Raw genomic sequence first — 21,881 nt, 5'->3', positions numbered from 1 at the left:
TGATCACAATTTATTGTCAATTACCAGCAGTTCTTGAGCTTCTAATGATAGAAAAGCGAAAGAGAAGTAAGAGAAAAGAAGATCTTACCTCGACAATGACAGGTGGCTGTGCCAATCTGTTATTTGTTACACGTGTAACAATTTGTTCTGTCAACGTACTCCTTGTGATTGTTTCCGTCACTTTTCCTAGCTGAGTAGGGGCAGGAGGAAATGCCATTTCCATAGGATCATTGCTCTTCACTGTTAAAGTTACGCTTTTATTACCTGCTTCCTCAGGTTGTGGAGTCGTTCGCGATGGTATCATTGCCGTAAACTGATCAGAAGTAACTGCTTTTGGAGGACTGCCTGTCATAGGTGGCACAGGGGAGGATGCTTTACTTGGTGGCAAACCATTGGTGTGATGTGCACTTATGAGCGGGCTTGAAATAGCACGCTCAGGAGCTGGGGTTGAAGAAGCACTTGCACTTAGTCGAAGCAGAGGTGACTGAAACAGCGGAAAGTAAATTTAAAGTTATTACATAGGTGAATGCATTATAGCACACCTGCACACAAGGCCGCATCCAGGGGAGGGAGTTGAGAAATTTTAACTCCTCCCCCTCCCCCCATTCGGATCTTAATAGTCTAGTGCTGCATCCTTTACCTTTTTTAATCCCCCCCCCGAATTTTTTGTCCGAATCATAAAAACGAAACAAAATGAATATAAAACAATTTTTTGATGTGTTTCTGAAAGTTTTTGGTTTTTATTTTCATTATGTTTTACTTTGTTGAATGTTACTTCCATTATGTTTTATTTTGTTGAACAAGAATCGGGTACTACCCACCTTAACTTTTCTTTCATTATAACCCTAGAAAATAACGAATTTCTTGCACCACTCCTTCAATTTACCATTAAAATGAAATGAGCATATTGAAATATGGGTAAAACTTTAAATAAGAAAGTAAACACTCTCTAATCCCTTGCATACTTTGACACAATGAGGTCAAAGCAGCTGAAACACTTTTCTGGACTTGAAGTAGCCAGCTTTGTTCAGAGCAGGATTTGTCTTCCAGTTCATGTGCTCACGATATTGAGGATATTATTTTATTACCGTCATTCTAAACCTAGTTTGATTAAGGATTTTAGTTCTGTCTCTACTCTGCTTAAAGACAGATACCTTTCCAAAAATGTCTTTACTTCTTGATATTTCGAAAACTAGAAATTATCAAGTTGAAATCTACATCTATCTATATATATAAAAATAAGTTGTCTGTGGATCTGTGGATCGTGGATCAGGTGACGTCATGTTTGTCCGCATATGACGTCTGAATTATTTCACACTAATACAAAAGAAGAAAAAAACTAAAAAAGGTAAAAACTACAAAAAAAACTAAAAAGAAAAAAAAACTAAAAAAGCTAAAAAACTAAAAAAAAACTAAAAAAAGGTAAAAAAAAAACTAAAAACTAATAAAAAACTAAAAAAGCTAAAAAACTAAAAAAACTAAAAAAACAAAAAAAAGGTAAAAAACAAAAAAAAACTAAAAACTAAAAAAGAAAAAACTAAAAAAAAGGAAAAAACTGAAAAATAAGAGAAAAAGAAAACTAAAAAAATATTAATAAAAAGAAAAAACTAAAAAAAAGGAAAAAACTGAAAAATAAGAGAAAAAGAAAACTAAAAAAATATTAATAAATATAAAAAATATAAATATAAATATAATATAAATTAGCAATCAACAAAGCACCGAGACACAAATGACGACCGGGACACAGGGAGTATAAATGACGACCAGGACATAAGTAAAAAAAAAACTAAAAAAACTAAAAAAATGGTAAAAACTACAAAAAAACTAAAAACTAATAAAAAAACTAAAAAATCTAAAAATCTAAATAAACTAAAAAAGAAAAAAAAGAAAAAAGGAAAAAAATAAAGGAGAAAAACAAAACTAAAAAACGAATGTATATACAGACCGGGACACCGGGATACAAATGACGACCGGGACACAGGGAATATAAATGACGACCGGGACACAGGGACACAACTACAATGGGGACGCCGGGGGGCACAGGGGGATATAAATGACGACCGGGACACCGGGACACAAGGAATATAAATGACGCCCGGACACAGGGAATATAAATGACGACCGGGACACAGGGACATAACTACAAAGGGGACGCCGGGGTGCACAGGGGGATATATAAATGACGATGGCGACTCAGGGAATGGTCGATTAGCAATCACCATCAACAAAGCTCAAGGGCAATCATTAGAATCATGAGGTATAGATCTGAATACGGATTGTTTTCCCATGGACCATTATATGTTGCATGTTCAAGAGTCGGTAAACCTGACAATCTATTTATATGCACAGACAATGGGACAGCAAAGAATGTTGTATATTCGCAAGTTTTACGTAGTTAAAAACATATATATATATATATATATATATATATATATATATATATATATATATATATATATATATATATATATATATATATATATATCTATCTATATTCACAGGTGGGACATAGGGACACAACTACAATGGCGCGTAACTAATATGGCGCGTAACGACTTACGCGCGCGGGGGGGCTTGGGGGGGGGCGCGAAGCGCCCCCACCAACTAGGTGTTGGGGTGGCGCGAAGCGCCACCCCAACAGCTAGTATATTAATAACTAAATAATATATTCCCTCTTATTTCGATGCTTTCCCCCATAAATTATGATAACACACCTCAAGACCATAGTCAAAATACACGTCATGATACACACGTCATCACCATGGTCAGAATACTGGTTATCAACACGCCATGTCATACACACGTCATCAACATAGTCAAAATACACGTCACGATACACAAGTCATCACCATAGTCACAATAGACGTCATGATACACACATCATCACCATAGTCAAAATACACGTCATGATACGCACGTCATCACCAGAGTAAAAATACACGTCACCAACATAGTCAGAATATACGTCATAATACACACGTCATCATCATAGTCTAAATACACGCTATAACCAAAAACCATAGATAGCCAAAGTGATTGATATTTGTTGTACGCAGAGAAACCCGGTATATCCATTTAGAAATCCGACTAGAGTTTCTTTTTTAATTAGAAATTTCGCATCCTATGTATGGGGTAGTTACAGCTGAAACAGGGAATTCTAGTAATCTGAAATTATTTAATGCAACAGTAAAGAGTTTTTTCTTTATCAAGGAATTGTATTCATGTGTGTGTTTTATGTATGTACAATGCTTGCTGAACACATATGAATGGACGTAGAATAATGTAAAAATAGTATTATTGGAATGAGTAGAATAAGGAGACTGACACCTGCTGATAAATCCCTTTGGGACTTTCTTAACAAGTGCTGCAAATGTATAAATATGTCATATATATTATCTCGCTTTACTTCCATAGCTTAGGCAAATTTGTTGTAGTAAATTTATCTTGGGTTACCTTATTGTACTTCAACTTGAGATGCTAGTTTAAAAGAGAAAGGTAAAGAAACGGCACGAGACTTCATGGTACCGATCTCCATGTCACGGCTCTTTAGCCAGGAAGTGCAGTGGTATGCTGGGAGCCAGCCACTTTGTCCTTTCGCACACCCGTCTTGTTTAAATTCCCCAGACTTATCTAAGTGCACGTTTAGAACTGGGTCAACTCTGGCTGAGCAATACATAGTTATGTCACTGACCTTTGACCAAACTGGCGACATCAGGACTCAAAAAGTAGCGCAGCCCTAGATGCTAGTTATACCCTTCCCCAAACTCTTTCTTTACAAAGAAATACTCTAGATTCGTCTCTAATAATAATTTTCCTTGCAAATTTGGTTTTGAGATAACCTAAATGATTGATTCTCTAGAATAATTTATCCTACCCTATCCTAACCTTGTGTAGAAAATTGGTTTGCGACATAAATAACACACACAGGAAAAATCCACTGGCCTTTCCTAGCTGGACATACAACAACAAGAGCCAAGAGCTCATATGGCACTTGTGACAAGAACGGAACCTAAAATTAGACTCGGTACTAGAGTTATCGATTTCATCGTCCTAGCACGTCAACAAGCACCGAGCTCGCCAAAGCACTAGAAATCCCTCCAACTCCCCAAAAGAAATCAGATCCGGTTCGCTTATGTCAATCACGTATTTATAACTTGTACTTATTCTCGAACTCGCCAAAGTACTCGAAATCCCCCCAACTCCCCCAAAGAGAGCGAATCTGGTACGGCTATGTCAATCACGTATCTAGAACTTGTGCTAAATATTCCCATCAAGTTTCATGCCGATCTCTCCACTCTAAGAGTTTTCCAAGATTTCCTATTTCTGATATATCCGTTTCCCCCTCCATTCCTCGATGTCCCTGGATCCGATCCGAATTGAAAATGGAGCATCTGAGACATGAGATCTTTCTATATATCAAGTTTCATTAAGATTCAATCACCCATTCGTAAGATAAACCTACCTCCACTTTCACAATTTTCCCTCCCTCCAGCCCCACCCCAGATGGTCGAATCGGGGAAACGACTGTTATCAAGTCAATCTGTGCAGGTCCCTGACACGCCTTCTAATTTTCATCGTCCTAGCACGTCCAGAAGCACCGAACGTGCCAAAACACTAGAAATCCCCCCTGACTCCCCCAAAGAGAGCGGATCTGGTCCAGTTATGTCAATTACGTATCTAGGACTTGGGCTTATTCTTTCCACCAAGTTTCATCTCGATCTCTCCACTCTAACCGTTTTCCAAGATTTCCGGTCTCCGTCTCCAACTTCCCCCAATGTCACCGGATCTGGTCAGGATTTAGAATAAGAGCTATGAGACACGAGGTCCTTCTATATATTAAATTTCATTAAGATACGATCTCCGTTAAGATCCGTAATAATTTTTTTGAATTAGCCCCCCCTCCAACTCCCCAAAGAGACCGGATCCGTTCTGGTTATGTACATCACGTATCTAGGACTTTTGCTTATTCTTCTCACCAAGTTTCATCCCAATATCTCAACCCTAAGCGTTTTCCAAGATTTCTGGTTTCCCTTCCAACTCCCCCAATCTCACCGGACCCAGTCAGGATTTAGAATAAGAGCTTATAGACGCAAAGTTCTTCTAAATATCAAATTGCATTAAGATTTGATCACCCGTTTGTAAGTTAAAAATACCTTATTTTTTCTAATTTTTCCAAATTGACCTTCCCTCCACTCCCCCCCTCCCCCCCACCAAGACGGTCGAAACGCGGAAACAATTATTTCTAATTTAATCTAATCTGGTCCCTGATACGCCTGCCAACTTTCATCGTCCTAGCTTATCTGAAAGAGCCCGAACTAACAAAACCAGTACCAACAGCCAGAAGACAGACAGACCGGCAGAAATTTATATTGCTGTCACTTGATAAATACCAAGTGTCATAAACAAAGGAGCCCAGCGGGTTTTTTGGCAATGGCAATTCTACAGGGAGTTCTTTCCATTTGGACATTTGGGGGATTTCAGGTTATTTTTTGAATTTTCATAAATTGGTTTTCCAAATAACATTTTACTATCAAGACTAATGGAGATAACTGTTACAATGGCAATTTTTCTCACAAGCAAGTCTTTTGAAAATGCTTCTTTCTTTCGTTACTATGTGCCGTAGATTAATCTTTAGTAGATTGCAGTTACCGCTGCAATCATGGTAAAAACAATGGAACCTTCATTTTCAAATACGAATGTTTCATTGAAGTGGTGTATTGCACACATTAAATTTACTCTTCAAGAGTCTAGAATAGTATTTTTAATAAAAAATTTTGATATTATTGACCAAGTGTTATTTATAACAAGATATCAAAGTCCAACTTCCCGATTAAAAAAATAAAATAAAATATTACCGACACGAGCTATTGTAGTACACATATATAGTTGATATTTTTCCAATATCATCATACAACTGTTCTGCTGACGAGAATAAATTTTCTATGGAATACAGTTAGCAGTAAAAGGTAAAAATAAATGCACTATTGTTCAATAAGGCATAGAGAAACTTCATGATAGAATATATTGCTTCAAAGGGCTTGTTGCTACTTGTTATGGCGATCCTACAGAATAATGGGAGGTGGTTAAATCTGACATGAGGTAATTATAACAATTATATGCAGCAGTTTCTCCATTTCGCAGCCAATATTAAGATTAACAATGTTATAATTCTCAATTCATCTGGTAAAATGTTTTTTTGAAATATTGAAAATTCATGTGAAATGTATTGTATGTACAAGAAGAAGCTGGGAGATCAAAGAACTTCAATTTCCTAGAAGAGTTTTTCCAAGAGTAAACTCTGCTTATAAGAGTATTCCGCATATACTGTACATAAATATGTATTGTAAATTTCCGTATATAAAATGCTTGGAAGAAACCAGGAAAATCAATTTAAAAAATCCATAGAGGGAGACATAGATTTGCCTCCATCCCCTTCAACATCTGGGTCTTTTCACTAAGGCGGCTTATCGTAAAGCAATTAAAAACAAAACAAATATGGCCAAATATAAATTGGAAGTATTATGTTTACTGTGTCGTTCAACACATTTAAACTAAAAATATACTAAAACTACAAAATTAACTAAATATTATATACTAAAAACTAACCATTAACCAAAAAATAAAGCAAAAAATATCTTTAAAGCAAATTCAACTAAATAGACAATAGCATCCTCGAAGTATTGTGCCAAGAAAAGTCAAAATTTAACTACATTCCTCTTGTGTTGCAAGCTCATAAATGATAATTTTTTAGTAAAGAGCAGGGTAAGGAGCAAAGGGGTTTTGAAGTCTTTACGTCACTCCTTATTCCCATTCTCTTTTTCAAATGTGATTTCCCTCCGATTTTCAGAGTTATTCTAAATGTGAGGAGGGACAGCCACTCCCAACAACCCCCACAGTATTTGAAATATATATATTCTCCCCCTATATGTTTTTCTCCTTCCATAATTCTTATAGAAGTATAATACTACGATATTATAAGACTTCTTCAAACGATGAAGCGAAATTATTTGAAATGTATGTTGCCATAATTTTAACAAGTAGGAAAAAACAAAAAAGCAAAAAACACTATCATTTTATTGGTTTATTTTTAGTTGATTCTGTCCGGGTGAAAAAAAAAGACAAGATATTCTCCAGAGCAGAAGATTGTACGTTGAAGTTGAAGTATTAAACATGACTTAAAAGGAGAAAAATTATAAGAAGTCCATATTTTTAAAATAAAAAAAAAACTCTTAGTGACAAAAATCTTTCCGCAAAGGTGATCAACGGGATGTGGATTTTAGCTTCAAGAAAATCAACAATCCAATAGCATCAAAATATTTTAATCTTCTAAAAGGTTTAATTTCTTCCAATCCTACTTTTCAAGTTTTTTTTTCTTCAATTTTTTTTTTTTTACGAAAATTTCAATTAGAAATAGAAAATTTAAATTGAATTTGCAGAAAATTGAAAACGTTGAAAATTTTCAAATTGAAAATTTGAAAACCTGAATTCGGTCCAGAAGGGATAGAGAATTTCTTTATTACCAAAAAAAATTCGGTTTCTAAATTGAAAAAAAAATTATTTTGACGTAACTAATTCTGCTGAAGTTTCCATAAGAGTCCCCTCCCCTCGTTATATGTTAGTAGTATAAAGCATAGGTAACCATACGATTAGGGATTGAAGGGGATTAACTCAAAATCAGAAGATACATTTTTAAGATACTAATTTTCAATATGGGGCTAATCTTAGAACGAAGAAAGGGGAAACGAAAACTGAAATAACCAGCTAAATATTGTGAACGACTACTTTTTCGGAAGAAGAGAAGGGGTGGTCTCTTCAAATCATCTTAAGCATCAATATGAATTCAGAAAAGGATAAATCTTCTTTCCGTACTTTGTCACCTAAGGTATAGATCCTCATGACTTATTACAACTAAACGAGAGAAGGGTTTGAGTTAAAGTTTACTACAAGCTTGATCATAAAAGCATTCAACATACTTGCAGGTTGGAGTGTGAGAGTCGAGTACCCATATAGGATTTTGGGTTGTATAACCCAAATGGTGATCGTGGTGTAGAGCCACTTCCCGGCTCTCTCTCGACAACCAAGCGAACAAAGCGTTCCAAACCCGAGAGCAAAGCGACTACCTGATCGAGTCGAGCACCTCCGACATCGATTCCATTGATCTAAAAAAAAGTAGTGCTTGTTACTCACACTACCCAAAACATTAGTCTACACACATTTGAGTCAGTCAGATGCCAAATAGATTTACTGCATTGAGTAATCAGCGGGGAAAATGAAGTAAACAAATTTGTAACTTTCATGCATACTAAGCCATAGTTGAAAAAAAATTATTGTATTTCTTATATGTTTGAAATGGAAAGATAAACATCAAAAACAAGAAGAACAATAGAATTCTTTTCGCAAGACAGTGGCAATTCTAATTTCAATTAATATTTCGACCCTATGTTTAAGGGCCGTCCTCAACAAAAGATAAATATGTAGAAGAAAAGAGACTTACAATAACATACGACCATTAAAACTAAAACGAAAAGACTAAAATAGTCCCAGCATCCTTAATTCAGCGAAGCTCAACCAGGACTGATAAATAACTAAGGTGAAGCAAGACAATTCATTGAAATAAAACAAAAAAATAATTACATCTTTTCATTGCTAATCTAACCTTTTTGACAGCTAGCCTCGAAGGTCTTTTTGTAACTGGTTTGTGTTAATGTCAACTGGTTTTTATGGCACTTAGTATCTACCAAGTGACATATAGCGATCGCAAATTCTGTCGGTCGGTCTGTCTGTCTGTCTGTCCTGGTTTTGCTACTTTAGGCACTTCCAGGTAAGCTAGGGCGATGAAATTTGCCACGTGTATCAGGATCCAGACCAGATTAAATTAGAAATTGTCGTTCCCCCGATTCGACCATCTAGGGGGAGGGAATGGGGGGGGGGGGGTTTAATCGGAAAAATTAGAAAAGATTAGGTATTTTTAACTTACGAACGGACGATCGGATCTTAATGAAATTTGATGTTTGGAAGGACCTCGCAACTCAGATCTCTTACTTTCAATACCGACCGGATCCAGTGTTACTGGGAGGGGGGAGACCGGAAATCTTGGTAAACGCTTAAAGTGGAGAGATCAGGATGAAACTTGGTGGGAAGAATAAGCACAACTCCAAGATACGTGACTGACATAACCGGACCGGATCCACTCTCTTTGGTGGAGTTGGGGGGGGGGGAGTAATTCGGAAAAAATGAGGTATTTGTAACTTACGAACAGGTGATCAGATCTTAATGAAATTTTATGTTTAGAAGGATCTTGTGCTTTAGAACTCTCATTTTAAATCCCGACCAGATCCGGTGACATTAGAGGGAGTTGGAGGGGAAAACCAGAAATCTTTGAAAACACTTAGTGGAGAGATCGGGATGAAACTTGATGGGAAGAATAAGCACAAGTTATAGATACCTGATTGACATAATTGGAACGGATCCGTCTCTGTGGGGGAGCTGGGGGTTGTTAATTTGGGAAAATTAGAAAAATTGAGGTATTTTTAACTTAAGAACGGGTGACCGGATCTTAATGAAATTTGATATTTAGAAGGAATTCATGTCTCACAGCTCTTATCTCAAATCCCGACCAGATCTGTTGACATTGGGGGGAGTTGGAGGGGGAAAACGGAAATCTTGGAAAATGCTTATAAATGTCATAGATACGTGATTGACGTAACCGGACTGGATCCGCTCTCTTTGGGGGAGTTAGGGGTTGGGGTTCAGTGCTTTGGCGAGTTTGGTGCTTCTGGACGTGCTAGGACGATGAAAATTGGTAGGCGTGTCAGGGAGCTGCACAAATTGACATGATAAAGTCGTTTTCCCCGATTCGACCATCTGGGGGGCTGAAGGGAGAGGAAAAATTAGAAAAACTGAGGTATTTTTAACTTATGAGTGGGTGATAATTTTGATATTTAGAAGGACCACGTGACTCAGAGCTCTTATTTTAAATCCCAACCGGCATTAAGCCTCTGATTTTCCTTTTAAAGCAATCTATTGATTCTCAGAATTTTGCTAAAGCTCATACCATATGAGCTCTTGGCTCTTCCGACCTCGTCACAAGTGCCATATGAGCTCTTAGCTCTTGTTTAATATATTTTGTAAGATTACTTTCAATTAAATTTGTATACAGAGCATATATTGAATGTTCCCCCAAATCCCTATTTAAGGAATTATAACTATTAATCTGAAGTCTGATTCGAATTGCTACACGAACAACCTGCTTTATGCCTAGGTCATTGCTAATAAGGGTGGATTCTTCAAAAAGTATTTTGTCGCTAGGATTTTAAAAAACACATGGCTGCTTAACACAGAATGAAAAGAGCAATATTCGAACTTATTATCTTATAATATCGCCAAATATCGCTTATAATATCGAATTATAATATCGCCAAATATCGATATTATCGATAAATTATCGCCAAATTAATATTATATTAATTATAATCTATATATATAAAAATAAGTTGTCTGTGGATCTGTGGATCGTGGATCAGGTGACGTCATGTTTGTCCGCATATGACGTCTGAATTATTTCACACTAATACAAAAGAAGAAAAAAACTAAAAAAGGTAAAAACTACAAAAAAAACTAAAAAGAAAAAAAAACTAAAAAAGCTAAAAAACTAAAAAAAACTAAAAAAAGGTAAAAATCTAATAACTAAAAAAAAACTGAAAAAAATAAAAAAAGGCAAAAACTACAAAAAAATAAAAACTAATAAAAAAACTAAAAAAGCTAAAAAACTAAAAAAACTAAAAAAAACTAAAAAAAAGTACAAAACTAAAAAAAACTAAAAACTAAAAAAGAAAAAAACTAAAAAAAAGGAAAAAACTGAAAAATAAAAGAGAAAAAGAAAACTAAAAAAATATGAATAAATATATATAAAAATAAGTTGTTTGTGGGTTATGTCTGTCTGTCTGTCTGTCGAGTGACGTCGTGTTTGTCCGCATATGACGTCTGAATTATTTCACACTAATACAAAAGAAGAAAAAAAACTAAAAAAGGTAAAAACTACAAAAAAAACTAAAAAGAAAAAAAACTAAAAAAGCTAAAAAACTAAAAAAAACTAAAAAAAGGTAAAAAACTAAAAACTAAAAAAAACTGAAAAAACTAAAAAAAGGCAAAAACTAAAAAAAAAACTAAAAACTAATAAAAAAACTAAAAAAGCTAAAAAACTAAAGAAACTAAAAAAACTAAAAAAAGGTAAAAAACAAAAAAAAAACTAAAAACTAAAAAAGAAAAAACTAAAAAAAAGGAAAAAACTGAAAAATAAGAGAAAAAGAAAACTAAAAAAATATTAATAAAAAGAAAAAACTAAAAAAAAGGAAAAAACTGAAAAATAAGAGAAAAAGAAAACTAAAAAAATATTAATAAATATAAAAAATATAAATATAAATATAATATAAATTAGCAATCAACAAAGCACCGAGACACAAATGACGACCGGGACACAGGGAGTATAAATGACGACCAGGACATAAGTAAAAAAAAAAACTAAAAAAACTAAAAAAATGGTAAAAACTACAAAAAAACAAAAACTAATAAAAAAACTAAAAAATCTAAAAATCTAAATAAACTAAAAAAGAAAAAAAAGAAAAAAGGAAAAAAATAAAGGAGAAAAACAAAACTAAAAAACGAATGTATATACAGACCGGGACACCGGGATACAAATGACGACCGGGACACAGGGAATATAAATGACGACCGGGACACAGGGACACAACTACAATGGGGACGCCGGGGGGCACAGGGGGATATAAATGACGACCGGGACACCGGGACACAAGGAATATAAATGACGCCCGGGACACTCAAAGAGAAATCACAGACTGGAACACCGGGACACAAATGACGACCGGGACACAGGGAATATAAATGACGACCGGGACACAGGGACATAACTACAAAGGGGACGCCGGGGTGCACAGGGGGATATATAAATGACGATGGCGACTCAGGGAATGGTCGATTAGCAATCACCATCAACAAAGCTCAAGGGCAATCATTAGAATCATGAGGTATAGATCTGAATACGGATTGTTTTCCCATGGACCATTATATGTTGCATGTTCAAGAGTCGGTAAACCTGAAAATCTATTTATATGCACAGACAATGGGACAGCAAAGAATGTTGTATATTCGCAAGTTTTACGTAGTTAAAAACATATATATATATATATATATATGTATATATATATATATATATATATATATATATATATATATATATATATATATATATATATATATATATATATCTATATTCACAGGTGGGACATAGGGACACAACTACAATGGCGCGTAACTAATATGGCGCGTAACGACTTACGCGCGCGGGGGGGCTTGGGGGGGGGGCGCGAAGCGCCCCCACCAACTAGGTGTTGGGGTGGCGCGAAGCGCCACCCCAACAGCTAGTATAATATAATTATAATATCGCCAAATATCGAACATATAATATCGCAGCAATATTAGAACTTAAAGCTGTGGTGATATCACCTTTATGCTGTTGTAGACATTTCTCTAAATTCGGGTGAGTTCTACCTACATAGTATTTGCCACAGTCATATGGTATTTGACAGACCCCTCTTTGCCAAAAAGGCATGATTAGCAATGAAAACGTGTTTCTAATTACTCTTCTTTCATTTCAATGAATTGCCTTGTTTCACCACACTTTATCTATTAGTTCTGGTTGAACTTCGCTAAAGTAGGGATGCTAGGACTGTTTTAAAATTTTCAATTTAGTTTTAATGGTCGTATATTGTTGTAACTCTTTTTATATATATTTGTTTTGCTGAGGACAGCCCTTGGACATAGGGTCAAAGTATTCATTCAAACTTCCACTGTCTTGTGAAAAGAACTCCCAATTGTTTTCTTGTTTTTTTGCGTTTGTGATGGAAAGGCAGTGTGGTCTTCGTCGCTATTTATATAAAATGGAAAGAATGATTCAGTTTGTCTTAGGAGATGTAAATTGGCCTTGCAAAAGAAAATTAAAAAAAGATCGAAAATTTTTCTTCAAATTAGTTAGTGCTTAAACAGTGCTTAGGCTTATTCTTACATTACCAAGGATATTATATATATATATATATATATAAAAACACCCACGACCCAGCTAAGATCTATTCCTTTCTAAAAAATCTCGTATCCCTAAGATTTTTCTTCTAGTCGTTTACAAATTAAGAAGTTTTTAGGACAGTACTGCATTTTATTAAAGTTGTCACGTTGAACCGCGAAACTAAAAACGTTTAGTTGAATTTGACAGCACTTTAAACTGTAAGATTAAAACAATAACAATGATTCCCAGACAACTTCAAAGAGAAGCTTTCTTAAGTTGTTTGGTGCCATATGTTTTTAGCTCATTTTAGGCTGATTTTTCGCCCACGTCTCTTTTTTTAATTTGGCAAAAGCTACTGCGAAAAACTACGTAACTGCATATAAAGGTCTCTTTGACTAAAAATTCTTTTCCGGATTCTTCCTAATTTAAAAAATAAATAATGGTTGTAAATAAATATAAATATATAAATAAATGTAAATAATAATGGTTATAAATAAAAAAAATATGGTTGAGCAAGCTTATCCTCTAATCTAATTCCAACAATTAGATTTCAATTGCACTTTCTTTAGTATTTTAAGGAATAAATAATCGATCAGAAATGGGAATTCTCCTTAATCTTCTTGTTTGATGAATAGCGTTGCAGTCATATTTTTATTTACATTATTTACTATTATAAATAATACAGGTTTTTATTATTTTGTTTGTGAGGTTTTTATACTGTTAGTGTTTTTTATTATAACGAAATTATTATTAGGCTTATGATCGTTTTCCTCTGAAACGTTGTCTTTTTCCCTCTCTTTTAGGTTTTTTTTTCAATTCTACAGGCTACATTCATGTATGCACAGAGCATAAAAATCCATTGTTATTATCATTAAAGTAACTAGTCATGCAAGTGCTTTACCAGTAATCAAAATGGAGTCATTCAATTTGGCTTCTGAGGGGCTCATTCGTTCGTTAATACACATAAAACAAACCAGTTTTTCTAGACTACAATCTAAGCGCACAAAAAGCATACCTATATCAAAATAGAAGCAAAAAATTATTTTACGTATTTGCAACTTATTATTAACTAATTATTTAATTAGTATACTTTAATATTATTAAATAATTAATTTTAATTTAATATTATTTAATTTAATGTTATTAAATAATTTAATTTAAAATAATTTAATTAAATAATTAAAAACGTTTTAATTAAATATTATTTAATAGCAACTAATTATTTAATTAGTATACTTGAATATTATTAAATATTTAATTTTAATTTAATATTATTTAATTTAATATTACTAAATAATTTAATTTAAAATAATTTAATTAAATAATTTAAAACGTTTTAATTTAATATTACTTAATAGTAACTAATTATTTAAGTATTTAACAATATTTACATGCACTTTTTCGATCTCTTCATGACTCATTTATTCGACGTCACGTTAATGTACATATCTTTCACACTTCTAGTAACTCAACACTAAATAAAGTTATAAGTAATAAGTATAAATAAGTATAAGTAATAAGTAAATTTATAAGTAACAACACTAAATAAATTTATAACACTAAATATATTTATAAATTTATAAAATAAATTTATCTGTCGGGATAAAATTGTCTCTCTATTGACAGTAGCATTTTAAAACTGAAGCCGTTCGTCGATATAACATGATAATACCAATGAAGCAAAAATCACATGATTTTTAACAACAAACAGTTTCAGGTAATAAAATATTAAAAACTTAATAAACCAATTTAGCAGAACAAAATTCGAAGTTGTATATCTAATTTAGCGGAAGAAATTATAGAGAAATTACTATATTATAATGTTGCAATTTAAAATGTTGAAGAAAATTAATAAAACTATATGTGCATCAAGATTGTCGAAAGACCTTATCTACTATATAGTTTAGGAATGGCCAAGTGTAGTAAGTTGAAACTTTCAGGTCATGTTGAACTAAATCTGAACACATTATGTGAATCGAGGTGATCAAAAGGTTGCAATTTTAATATCGCAGGAACAGCTATGGGTATCAAGTTAAAACTTTCGGAGTTTAAGGAGGATACTAAACTAAATCAACAGTAAAGCAAATGCTTTATCAATAACAAGAGTGGAGTCAATGGATTTGGCTTCTGCGCAGCTCATATTTCATAAATACACAAATGCTGCAGCAGTACCATAGTCTTTAGCAAGTTAATAAATTAAAAAAAAAACTAAAAAAAAAATAATAATTTAAACAACCCCAAAAAATAAGTTCAGAACTTAATATTAAGGTTCAAGGTACGCTTTCAAACTTGGACAAAGAAACCAGAAGTAGCTTCTAGCAGGTGTTACCTTAAGAACTAGGGTATAAAACACAAGGAAAGCGACCAACAGGGTTCGAGTCTTACAAATGCGATATGTTTGTCACACTGGTAAATCTAGGGCTGACCAAAAAGCAGGTCGCCCCTAGTAGGGTGGGAGAAGGTCGTAAGGAAGGATTTAATGGAACTTGGAACTTCCTAGGAGGATGTCAACAGAAAGGTTTTGAATAAATCGGAATGGAGGAGGAACGTGCGTTGTCATGTTGGCCTCATACGGCTTTGTGCTAGTGAGTTGTTATTGGTAGTAGTAGGTAAATATATAAATGATTCCATTACTGCCGTGGGAACAAGGTGAACACACTAATCCATGGCTTTTTCACGCTCTTTCCAGATACTGTTACTTTTTCCTTCGCAAATGACCTCCTCCCCCCCGCCCTGAAAGTCTCATGTATAGTCCTAGTATATAGGTATGTACAAAACCAAAACAACCACATAGAAGTTCTTACTTTATAATATGCAGTATATTTTTATTAATGACACTGTCATGTTTACTTTTATTGTTTTCTGGATTCATTTACGACACTGCCATGACACAGCCAGTGTCACACATATTTTGATGACATTATCATATTTACTTTTATTGTTTTCCACATTCATAAGTCATTATCAAACAATGTTCGGTATCCAACAAATCTGAAATTCTTTTCAATTAGAAATAGATCTAACACTTTTTCGAGTCATGGAAACCGTTCAAAATGAAATAAAAGGATAGACAGGTGCAAAACGCCCACCAGGGGATGTAGGGTGGGGGTAGATTTGCGAGTAAAACCATTATTATACTTAAAATAGGCATCAAGAAGTATGTTCCCCTTGACACTACGTCAGAAGTGGAATCGTTTTAATATTTACCATCAAGGTAAATATATCAATATAAAACTACAGTAATAAATATTACAAAAACAAATATTACCATAACAGGCATTGCCCTTATTGAAGACCATTTTTGTGAAATAAAGTTGAGTCATAAATGTAATTGATATGAATAATAGGAAATATGTAAAAGAAAATATGACAGAAAAGACCTGCCCGCTTTATTTATAAATTGATGTGAAACTGCAGTAGCATGCAGTAGAACTATTCCCTTTTTTTCTTAGTATTTCATTGTTTTTTCTTGTATCTAGGTTAGAGTTTTCACACCTCATGTGTACCTCTTGTCACAACATGGCCTCAAAGCAGCTTTCATTACTACATTACCGAATAGCCCCACAATAAACTCGGTTATCTTTCTTCAGTAATCATACAATAAGTCCATAATTCAAATTTTTGCCCCAAGTAATGGACATCTTTGTATTAACGGGTTGTTCCTTAAATTTGGAAGTGCCTCTTCTTTTACTAATGACGTTTCTGAGATACAAAGCTAAACTATTGTTCATAGCTCTTATCATACTTTAGCTCCCCAAAATTCACTCCATCAAGTGGCTTGAACCCAGACCTCCTCGTCTGGGTTGGGAGGAAGTCATGAATAAAGATTTAAAGGAAATGGGAACTTCCTGGGAGGGTGTAAAAAGGAAGACCTTGAATAGATTAGGTTGGAGGAGGAGCGTGCGTAGCTGTGTTGGCCTCAGGCGGTTTGGTGCTGCACTGAGTTATTAGTAGTAGTAGTAGTAGTAGTAGTAGTAAGTGGTTTGTAAGTAGTACATGATACCATATCGAGTCTTTTTGGAGTCAGTAAACCTTCAAGAATTCCGGAAGCTTAAAGTCAAAAAAGTCTTTTTAGTAATAATATCGCGCAAAAAAGTAGAGTCAAAGTCAATCATTTTGGCATCTAAGTTGCTCATCCGTTCGTTAATGCATGCACAACACAATTTTTACTATAAACTAAACATACTATGCATTAACTGCAACAAAAAGCATGCAAACATAAAAACAGAAGCAAACAGTTCTTTTATGCATTTAGTCTTCATTTTCTAACAGCCTACTAATAGCCAACACAGCTATCCAAAATCAAAACCTTACCTTAAAACAAACCTAGTTAAGCCCCTTCAAGATCCATAAATCAAATAAAATATAAAACTATATAGCAAGCGACAGAATTTAAAAAAAATGATAATGGAAAATTTATAAAAGTTAGACGTTCAGCGATTTAACATGGGAACAAAGGGTTTGAATTATTACTAGCTCCACAGAGTAGCGTCTGGCGATTTAATAAAAAAAAAAAGCTAGTTAATCCAATTAATCTTCATTGTTGTAGTTTTATAGCTTGAAATTCCTTTTAAATGATCAATTATCAGAATTATTTTTTATTCTCGCGAAATATTTAGTTAAAAGTCAAAATGTGGTCAGCACAAAATAGCCTTGGTTATGTGGTTCTAACTAATGGCAAATTAAGTAGGCCAGTTCTGTTTAACCTGGAATGCCCAATGATGAAAAAATTGATGTGTGGTACACATCAATTTTTGGACACATCAAAAGCGTGTACAGCGCTTTTGGTGGTGTGCTAAAAAGGGAACAAATTCACTCCAAGCTAGATGGCGCTGGTGAAAATTAGTGTGCTCCTTTTATGCATTTACACTTCTTCACTTTTACTCATGTACATTGCTTACATTTTTAATTTATTCTTTTACACTCTTACACTTATTCGACATCTTTAACGGTCTTTTATTTTCATTTTAAACATTTTCGTGTCTTATTTAATTCATAGTCCGATTATTCTACGCTTTTGGTATTATATTAATTCGAGCAGACCAAATAGAAACTTTATAGTAACAAACTTACTTGGGTCGAACTCGGACAAATAGTAATTAGCAAAAAGCAAGCGTATATCCTATGTGTTGCTAAAATAAAAATCAATAAAAGTTTAGGTCATAATGACAAAAACAATGACGAAAAATTAATAAAATTCAATGATATTACAATATTTAGGTTAAAAATTTGTATAATAAAATTAGAAACTAAACATTAAGGTATTGCTTGAAACGATATAAAGGAACTTCCATTTTGACCTTTTCAATTTCTAGTTTGCAAAAATAAATTAGAATCAGCAAAAGTATAATAAATTCACAGCAGTCAGAAAAAAGCAGAAATAGCTTGCACAGTAAAATGAATCTTTTTTTATAACAAAATGCACCATTAAGAGCTTTGTTTCTATGTAGAATTTCAAAAACCCAAAGAAAAGGAAAGATAAGGAAAAAAGACAAACCTGACGATTGTTAAAAAGAACTAAAGCAAAGCACAAGAAATAAGGGGAAAGAAGAAATAGATGAAACAAAAAAGAAAATCAATTACCGATAGAATTTTGTCTCCAACACGGAGTTTTCCATCACGAGCGGCAGGACCCACGTCATTTATATGAGACACATAAATGCCCTAGAACGCAGAAAATGGATTCAACTATATTAATATAACATAATAATAATGATATTAATAGAAATAGGTTTAAAACAAAATATAATAAATTTATACAGAAATAAAATAAAAGGATTGAAGATTTAAATTCAAACTTGCCTACCGTGACAAATCGAAAGAAAATCTGAATTTGATTCAGTAATTACTCAAATATTTAGTCTGTATCCAAAAAAACATCATCATCGGGGAAATGAAAGAATTCTAAAAATAATTTCATAAAAAGGAACAACTACTCACTATTACTAACAACAACTCACTGCAGCACCAAGCGATCTGAAACAAACACAGCTACGTACGCTCCTCCTTCATCCCAATCTATTCAACCCCCCCCCTCTCTTTAAAACCTCCCAAAGAAGTTCCCATTTCGCTTAAATTTTTCTTTACGATATCTTCCAAACTTATTCGCGAGGACGACCCGCTTTCGTTTGGCTCTAGGCGGTGGACCTACAAGGACAATCTTTGGCTATCTGCCATCCTTCATCAACAGAACGTATCCTAGCCATCTAGCCTAGCCAGTGCATAATAATGGAATGAGATAATTATTTTATTCTATAATAACAGAATAATTGTTTTGATACTAGCATAAAAAACAACATGAACATAACACAATAAAAAAAGAAACAAAATTAACAATATAGTATCAGTAATATATTGACAGTTATTACGTACAAACGCTATGGGATCCAAATTTGGAAATAAGATTAGTTGTAGGACACGTACAAAAAAAAGGAAAAAAATCAATTCAATTCAAAATTAAGCTATGGAATAGAATGTTTTAAAAAAATCTTACTCCGAACAGCTACTTTTGAGAAGAATGTAACAAAGTCGGAATGTATCATCAAACGTTACGGTAATATTACTGTAATATAATACGGTAATATTGTATCGGTAATAAAATATGCATCGGTAAAACGGTAACATATATTACGGTAACATGTATAAGTTGTATCACGTCTGTTTCTAAAAATTATTGTCCGTGTAGAAGTTTTATTAAGTATTTTTTTTTTTTAAGCACAAATTTCGAACTTATCACAAGTAATTTTGATATTTTCGACTTCTCTGGGACGGTTAATGAGCATCTAAACTACAAATCGAAACATTTGGAGACACCTAGACTGATGACCGAAGAGTTGCAGATTAGCTCAAAATAGAAAATATTGTAGGGCGGCATCATCTCATGGTACGACAGGTTTCTGCAGTAAATCAATTCATAACCCCTACAGCTGCGGTGAAGCTACTTCTGTATTTGTGCTGCCATCAGCATATACATCGCAACTGCAGTAGGTAACTCAGAGAATTTAAAACTGCAATGACTTTGCTCATGTATTTAGGTCACTGTCTACAGAAATTTCGTAACCGCGGTATATCTATTCAAGATCTTAAAAGCCTTGGTGAATTTGATGATGTATCTAAGTAGCTATTAGCTCCCATTTCACATCTGCGCCGTGGCATCTCAGGTATATTGATCCAGCAGGGAGGGTTGATATCTTCAAGCTATTTGCCTTGATGTCCGGTCAAACCTTTTAAAGCTGTCTTGAGACAGCTTATGTATTAGAGCAACTTTTAGGATACATTTCACATCTGAAAGATGTGAAAACGTTATCAGTAAAACAGCATCGAATTTGCTGATGCATATAATTTGACGAACTTAAAAAATCTAATCAACAGTCGACTTATTTGATCAGAAGCCCGCTTGGTATTCTGGAATATTTGCTAAGCATATTGATCAGACCCGTTCAAGACTCTTGTCAAAGTTTTTGTGCCGTGGCTTTTAATACTGATTAAATAAAAACTAAACTGTCTTTTGGCAAGAAAAATCCCACATTTTTGTAGATAGGAGCTTGAAACTTCTACAGTAGGGTTCTCTGATATGCTGAATATGATGGTGTTATTTTCATTAATATTCCATTACTTTTAGAGGGTGTTTCCCCCAATTTTCTAAAATAAGGCAAATTTTCTCAGGCTCGTAACTTCTGATGGGTAAGACTAAACGTCATGAAGCTTATATATTTAAAATCAGTATTTAAATGCAAATCTTTTGATGTAACTATTGGTATCAAAATTCCGTTTTTTAGAGTTTTGGTTACTATTGAGTCGAATCGCTCCTTACTACAGTTCGTTACCATGAACTGTTTGATTGGTGATAGTTATCACAAACAGCTTTAAAACCTTTCTTATGAACAGAGACTATAGTGAATTTGCATAATGGTGAGGGCAGGTGACCAAATTCCCGGGTAGCTGTGGGATTTTGTGGTGTAGGTTATCGAAATATTCACAGCTGACTTTCAAAAGTTCAGGCTGTATTCCATCAGGGCCTGCAGTTTTATTTGTTTATCTGCCAACATTTCTGATGGCAGATCCTATTTTCGAGCAGCGATTTTTTTTTCGAAAAATGACCCCAAATGGTGTGTACTGTTTCTGCTGCTTTTTCTAATATCGGCCTTACAACCCTAAGGTTCTAACCTATAATCGCACCACAGTTCCCCACAGTAAATCATGGTATGGTACTCAAAAGGGTTGCGTACGCTAAATTTATGGTAATCAACTTCCAATCAGGGTAATAATTTCACTACTCCTCTCATAGATTGTACTCGGTCGTTTGATATCTCCTTTACAGGCTATGGAAACTTTGTGGAAATTAGTGTTTTTTTTTTGTTTATTTCTTTTTAATAAGAATTTTTTGAATCTATTTTTTTTTCGATTTTTTAAAACTTTGTCTATATATCGGTACAGTCTTCGGTATTCGCATAAGCACTGTTCCTAATATTAGTTTCAAACAATCCAGGCTATTTATGTAAAGACTTAAAAGATTTTTATTCTATGGAATTTAAATTTTAAATATTTTTAAATCCCAGGAGAATCTTGTTAATTTTCCTTCTTCATCGTCCACCAAACCGGAGAAAAACCGGCTTCTTCTGATTGGTTTTGGGCGCTTCTAATATAATCTAGAAGTTATAATTAATTAGAAGTTAGTTAAGAAGTTAAGAATATAATTATAAGTTATAAGTTAGAATATAATTTAGAAGTTGACACAGAGAACTCTCATGCGTGGCATATACACCTTTGTCCCCTCGCCACCGTCTTAATTGATTCTCTTGTG

The 21,881-nt window shown here is 33.8% G+C and overlaps 1 protein-coding gene across 1 annotated transcript in view; it reads right to left on the bottom strand.

Annotated features, from left to right (window-relative positions):
- Positions 1-24: 24 nt before the first annotated feature.
- The window catches only part of LOC136042832 (protein lap4-like), a gene marked incomplete at both ends in the record, with an annotated part of 39,754 nt that continues 17,897 nt past the window's right edge, over positions 25-21,881 (bottom strand). Inside the window, 3 exons of the mRNA XM_065727762.1 lie at positions 25-484; positions 7,974-8,159; positions 18,662-18,742. Of these exons, the coding sequence (XP_065583834.1) occupies positions 25-484; positions 7,974-8,159; positions 18,662-18,742 (727 nt within the window). The remainder of the gene's footprint in view (positions 485-7,973; positions 8,160-18,661; positions 18,743-21,881) is intronic.

This window comes from Artemia franciscana, unplaced genomic scaffold, assembly GCF_032884065.1.
Source record: "Artemia franciscana unplaced genomic scaffold, ASM3288406v1 Scaffold_2103, whole genome shotgun sequence".
NCBI classification, from domain to species: domain Eukaryota; kingdom Metazoa; phylum Arthropoda; class Branchiopoda; order Anostraca; family Artemiidae; genus Artemia; species Artemia franciscana.
This window is presented reverse-complemented; position numbering and strand designations above follow the sequence as displayed.